General features: G+C 41.8%; 1 protein-coding gene across 1 annotated transcript; it reads right to left on the reverse strand.

Annotated features, from left to right (window-relative positions):
- Positions 1 to 3,402: 3,402 nt before the first annotated feature.
- Positions 3,403 to 6,299, reverse strand: ela3l (elastase 3 like). The gene is made up of 8 exons (XM_061071547.1): positions 6,174 to 6,299; positions 5,842 to 5,930; positions 5,533 to 5,630; positions 5,166 to 5,294; positions 4,489 to 4,625; positions 3,973 to 4,118; positions 3,590 to 3,742; positions 3,403 to 3,457 (listed from the first exon to the last, which is right to left on the reverse strand). The coding sequence occupies exons 1-8, from the start codon at positions 6,247 to 6,249 to the stop codon at positions 3,440 to 3,442; spliced, it is 846 nt and encodes a 281-aa protein (XP_060927530.1). The 5' UTR covers positions 6,250 to 6,299; the 3' UTR covers positions 3,403 to 3,439.
- Between the last annotated feature and the right edge of the window lie 211 nt (positions 6,300 to 6,510).

Genomic DNA, 6,510 nt, shown 5'->3' on the forward strand with positions numbered 1-6,510 from the left:
AAGTGCTAAACAAATAAAGTTATTATTGTTATTGTTAGTTATTGATGTCAGTGTCAGTGTTAATATTATTATTATACACTGAGTTCAGTGAGGATGAGGCAGTTGGTCACGTATAGACGATCAGCGACCTCTACCGGCCATGTAAATAATGGCAACCTCAGGTGTAACGTCATCACATCACCCATGCGATGCGCCGGACCGTCCATATAGGGGGCGTGGCTAACGCATAACCCTGAGCATAGCTGACCTGGTGAGTTTTAGAGTTTCCACGTGTTTTATTTACTCTCGGTGTAGTGAACCTGTTGTTTGGCACGTTCATCTCATTCAATTCATGTGTCTGTCAGCTTCAGATAAAGTGGAAAGTATCACTGAAGGTGAATGACTTTAACAGCAAGGTGCTAATGGTAGCTCACATGCTAACGCTCCAGCGAGCTAGTTCAGGCTCCACTTGATTTCTGTAGATTCGTCTGTACACGTGACAATAACCTCACTTATTTCATCACCTGAAGCGTATTCTTCAGGAGAAATTTATTATGAAGATAAACCATTTTTAGCTCATGAGACTGAGACATGATCCTAAACTAGATTATGTGAGCTGCAAACTGTACTAACTGTATGTTACTAACTGTTAAACTCAATATTGCCCATTTATAGTTCAGTTAGGTTCCCAACTTTTGATGGTTGTCTAAATCTGTGACTGAATATATTATAAATATTAATTTGCCTGTTACCAGATCAGCATGTTTTAAATGAGGTCATCATACAGCCCTGCCCTTTTATATGAATTCATCAAAACTTAGTTTGAATCAATGCTTTGTTGACTTCTCAGTTTGTCCAGCTATAGCACACAATGTTTTGTCATGGCTGATATAGTTGCAACAATTTGCCCCCAAGCTAAGCAGCACTTAATTAAAAATAAGTAAAATAGATTTTAACAACTGTTGTAAAAGTTGTAGCCTACCATTCTCAAACTGAAATATAAAGATTGAATAATATCTGTAACATCTGCATGACTCAAAGTAGGCCCATGCTTTATGTTTAATCAATCTCAATAAGTGTTATTTGCTAAATATTACTTAAAGAATAAATTATATTGTAAAACCTTACATATTTTCAGTTTGTGCTTATTGAGACAAAAAAGTTAAATAAGGACATTATGACATTTCACCACCATCCCAGATCTGTTTTGCAACTTTCTCAGGGTTCGGGTCTGTTGCAACATCTGACTTCTTCCATTCAAAGAAATACTATGAATCATATGTCAAATGTAATTGTCTTTCAACGGTGTGGTTGATTAGCAGAAAGATGCAAGTTGAATATATACAAAAATTGATTGGTCTATCATCCCCATTTCCCTGCTGCATGTGAAAACATTTTTTTAGAGTAAAATGTTAAAAAAACTTAATGCAGCGGTTGAATTATTTTAAAATCAAATGCAGAAAGACTTAAAAACAACACAATATTTAGGTGTATTTTGGTCTTGAAGTTGCACTGAATTTCAAGCACTTTCTCTTCTGCTTACTACTCTTGAAACAAGTTCCACAGAGCTGAATAGCAGCTGCACAAACTTTGCACTTGTTGCCCTCCTTTTTTTTCTCCCCTCATTGGTATGCAGTGCAACAGGAAGAGGGTCCATGGGGGGAGTCTGAGCTCTCTCTCCGTCTCTCTGTCTCCCTCTCTTTGTGTATGTGTATGTGAGCATGTGATGGGAGCGGGGTGTACCCTGACCCACAGGGTTCAGGCAGAGACAAAGCATTCTTTCAGGGCTTTGCTCTCACCCTCACCAACAGCTCCAGACAAAAGTTTTTGTAGAGGATTAGATCCAGAGAGCATCAGTTTAATCAAAGTGCTGCCTGTACACCGGAGCACATGTTAGCAATGAGTGAAGAACTGTATCCTTTAGAGTAGATGTGATTGTAGTGATGTGCAATGACGTGCAAGTGTCAATAACTTGTTAAGGGTATCAGTCACTTGATAAATGCAGTAAAAATCATGTATAAATGTAACCAAACTTGAGAAAATATTTTTTTTTTATGTATCTCAGCCCCTTTTTAATGAATAAGTCTTTGTAATGCAAGAATTTTACTTATTGCGTTAGTCTTATCATTAGAAATGTAAGCATTTGGTCAATATAATGAGTTCTCTACCAGGTAGAACATTGTTTTATTCTTTTCAAACAGTTGGGCTGATATTAAGACACATCCATCCACAATAGGTTTACTTATGTTTTTAATCTAGTTATGTTTAAATTAAATTCTGATAAATTACTGCACTCAATGAGACTTTTTCTAGTGTTAAATTTATCCATGCAGTGCGTGGAAACAAAGCTTAAGTGCTGTGTAGGTTTATTTTTACGGATGCATTTCAAAGTAGACAGTCAATACTCATGGATCCCCTCACTTTATGCCACAATCAGACTGAATTAGTCCGAGAGCAGCATGAGAGCTTAGACGGGAGAGTTATCACTGATCACAGGGTGATTCTCCAGAGGAAGCTTCTTCAGATGTGTGATTCATCATATCAGAGAACTGCATTCAAATATTGACGTGCAGACACAGTGAAACTCCCTGCCTCTCTTCTCTTAATATACTGTGTGTATGCACACACACAGGTACACATACACACACAGTCATTATTTGCTCCTGCAGGACGTGTCATGTCTGATCAGAAGACCCCCCCGCTACACCTCTTTTCCCCTGTCAAAACTTATCTGTGTGAGAGAGACTTGCAAATGTAAGACAGACAAAAGAGTAAAGAATGAGACATATAGGAAGAAGTCGGAGCCAATTTAATTCCTCTCTTAATTTTTCCCCCTCCACTCTCTGATCCTCATTAAAAAAAAATAAAAAATCAGACCGAAGGGTTCATCTTAACTTTGCTATTCTGGCCGCTGCCTCCTTCTGATATCATGAGGAAAGTGAAGCCCCAGATGAGAAATGTGGATCTTTGTTGAGAGGACATGAAGACAAACTGGACCAGTTTCAAGCAGGGATATTAGATTAATATTTTATGTCAAGGAGTACACACACGCACGCACACACACACACACAATTCACTCTAATCATCCTCTTTGCAACTGAATCGCCTGCTTGTTTTATGTTGGCTATTTGCAGTGAATCACATCTATTCGCTGGATTTTGCACTGTGTCCCTTTCTCAGTGAACTGTCACAACCAATCCCCGATCATGACTGTATGAGGACACCTGCTGGACATTTGTTAACATTGTATTTATTCACAGAAAACCTCCAAAGATGAGGGCAGGGTTGGGTTTATCATGTGATTTTTTTTTTAAATAAAGAAAAAAAAAAGGCCCATTGTTCAGTTGCTGTGCATCTGGATGTAGTTAATCACATGTGGGTTTGCTATGATCTGGTGGGTTTTGAGTAACACAATACAAATAGTTTTCTGGGTCTTATTTTTATTGAGACTTCTTCTTCTTTAGTTGTTCATCATAACCTGAGAAGACAAAGATTGAGTCATTCTTTGCAAAAAAGGGGAACGGCAAAAAGACAATGGGAATTGTTCATTCAGAACAGTGCTTAATTCTGTTTGTGTGTGTGTGTTTGTGTGTGTGTATGTTTTTTTCACCTTGTCGATCCAGTCGTTGAAGGCAGAGACGCGGGTGAAGACAGTGGGTTTCTTCACGTAGTTGCAGCCAAGGCCAGAGACGAAGCTGGCAATGCCGTGGACCTCCCAGGCTCCCTGGCTGTTCTTGCAGTTGAGGGGGCCGCCAGAGTCTCCCTGGACACGGAGAGAGGGGAGGAGAGCTTGTGTTTTATTTATTTGGTCGAGGTACTTGGAGACTGGTAGGTGCAACTCTGAGAAGCAATGTTTGCTCAAGTATAATTGGAACAGAAGGAAAAATCCTTGAGTGGAATCATTGAGGGTAATATTACCATTCAAGTAAAAAATAACTTGAACTTCATTATTCTTTGCTCAATCACATTAAAACAAATGAGAAACAAGCTTACGTTGCATCCGCCCACGATTCCATCCCCGCCGGCGCACACCATGCTGGTCCTGACAGCAATACCCCACCAGTCAGGCTTGGAGCAGGTGGCATGATCAGCCACAGGCATCAGAGCCTGCTGCAGATTATCAGCGATGGGGCCTCCAGCTAAAACACACAGGCAGAGTCTATTACCATCCACATACACTAGCCGTCTGTCAAATCTGCTTTATAGCATTTCCCCCGAGCCCCTCATTTTCAATTTAGAAGTAACCCCCCCAACACCTTCCTGGGAAAAAAAGTTTTGTGCGAAAATGACATGAATGTGATTTTCATCCCAAACTTTGGAGGTTTCCCTGGGTAACTCCGATCACACAGACACTCACGCTGGTTATAAATCCAAAAACATCACGCTGGCACACAAGTGTAAAACTCTTGAGGACAATAGTATAAAGACATTTGCGAGATGGCAAGCTGAGAGAAAATGCAATGACAGGCACATTGACACAGCAACAGCCCTCCGCAAACAACGACTTACTGTACAGCCGGCCCCATCCGGTAATGTAGCAGGGGTACAGGTTGGAGAGAAGAGCGCCAGCAGCAGGGATACATGCCAGCTGCACCTGGTTACTCAAAGTCACAGGCTCTGACAGCTTGATCAGAGCAATGTCGTTTCTGAAAGAAAGACAAACAGAAAGAAAATTCATGTATTTATTCATTCGTTCAACCTTTAACGCTGAGGTATATTGAGGCAGACGCATAAATGTAAAACACAAATGATAAACAGTAAAGCAAGGGCAAAAGTAAAAGCCTTGGGAATAAATACAGTTCATACAAAGCAAATGTATGAGGGCAATCTGTACTTTTGCATCCATATCTGCACATAGAAAAAAATCAACATAAAGGAACATCTTATCTCTCCAGGTTTCCACTGTTGGAAAAAGTTGTCCAACTGCTTATTTAAAGGTGAAAAATGTCGTAGCATTTAAAAAAAAAACAACAACACTTTATTTATGTTGTAGAGGAATTTGAGATGAATGAAGATGGAGAACTTGTGTCACAAGCAGGAGCTGGACCGAAGTGAATGAATCAAGTCTGAGCATCAGTGCAGTGTGTCACCTCGACACAGACCGTGTGAGATTATGATGGACTGTGTGTTACGGCAGGAGACCCAGCCGTGCTCTCTGTGCCGTACACGCCGGGTGCTTGTCTTACCCAAAGGCCACGAAGATGGAGTTCCATTTCTCATGGACGATCATCTTCTCGGGCAGGATGGCCTGGGAGCCAGGCTCCTCCTCCACCAGGTTGTGTTTGCCCACAAACACCCTGTAGGAGAGCTTGGAGCTGCAGGACAGAGCAGAGTGTTGCGGCCCGAGTTAAAACAGACTGAAGATGAATGATTTGATGAGTTCAAACAGTTTTTGACGAGTGGAACCTTCGTTTTGTCAAGGATGATGAAGAATTCAGAAAATAAGGTCAGTAGTGTGGCGCAGAATAAGTGCAATATAGTCACAATGGGATGTTTCTGTATGTGATGTGTAATCGGTGTGCTTGTGTACTTATGTTCCTCTGCTGCTCGTACTTGATGCAGTGTGCAGCAGTCATGACCCAGTTGGCAGCAATCAGAGATCCACCACAAGTGTGCCTCCATTCACCGTCCCTCTCATACTGCAGCGAGACCTGGAGGGGACAAAGGACACAGTTAGAGGCAGGTCTGTGGACGCAGAGATGTTTCATCATTTGCTGATTTAATTTATAAACCACCATTTAAATATTTATAGATTTTGATAACCACTGGGTGTAACATACAATAACCAGATGCTGGACCCTTCAGGCTTACCAGTAAATATATATAAAGACCGTTGACAGATGTGTGTGTATATTAGCTTACCTGCCAGGGCCAGCTGTGGGGCTTGGCATCGACTCCATTGACCACACGGGAATTCATGGGCTCAATGGTTGGGGTGCCGCACCCGAGGGCTGCACGAGGAGGAGACGGTGGACATGTGTGGGACATGAGAGGGGAGAAAGAGAACAGTGGAATTATTTCATACTCCTACATCAGGCACAAACCACATCATTTCCCTTTTGAGTACCGAATTGCAGAGAATTGAGAACTGAGCTCCCTGTGTGTTGAGATCTGTGCAAGCACACTCACTCACGCAAATTTGAGAACATGCACAAACAATTACACACAGACAGGAGAATGCCAGATGTTCTTACCGCTAGCAATGAGCACTGAGGCCAGCACAATGGGGATCATGTTGATTGACGTGTCCGCTGAGGGACAGCAGGACATACACCCGCTTTTAACCTTTCCACCACAGGCAACGCCCGCTCCAAATGGAGGAAAACACTCTACTATTGGTTTATTCATGGTTTCCAGTGGATGAGAATGGACCAATGGGGACAAGGGTAAGTACTGGAGTCAAACAGGTGCATTTTCGGGGACATTTCCCATGAACTCCATGTGCCGGGACAATGCATGCCCCACGTCCATGTGTTGCACATGTGTGTTTAACATCTTTCAGGTGTATACATACAGAGCATGTGTGTTTTG

The sequence above is a fragment of the Limanda limanda genome, chromosome 5, assembly GCF_963576545.1.
Source record: "Limanda limanda chromosome 5, fLimLim1.1, whole genome shotgun sequence".
NCBI classification, from domain to species: Eukaryota; Metazoa; Chordata; class Actinopteri; order Pleuronectiformes; family Pleuronectidae; genus Limanda; species Limanda limanda.

What these genes read in the sequence shown, in the direction of transcription:
- ela3l (XM_061071547.1), bottom strand. Translation starts at nt 6,249, where the DNA reads ATGTCCTGCTGTCCCTCAGCGGACACGTCAATCAACATGATCCCCATT. An exon ending in CTCAGTGCTCATTGCTAGCG is followed by an intron (nt 5,931 to 6,173) that starts GTAAGAACATCT and finishes CTCCTCGTGCAG; the next exon opens with CCCTCGGGTGCGGCACCCCA. An exon ending in TCCATCTTCGTGGCCTTTGG is followed by an intron (nt 4,626 to 5,165) that starts GTAAGACAAGCA and finishes TCTTTCTTTCAG; the next exon opens with AAACGACATTGCTCTGATCA.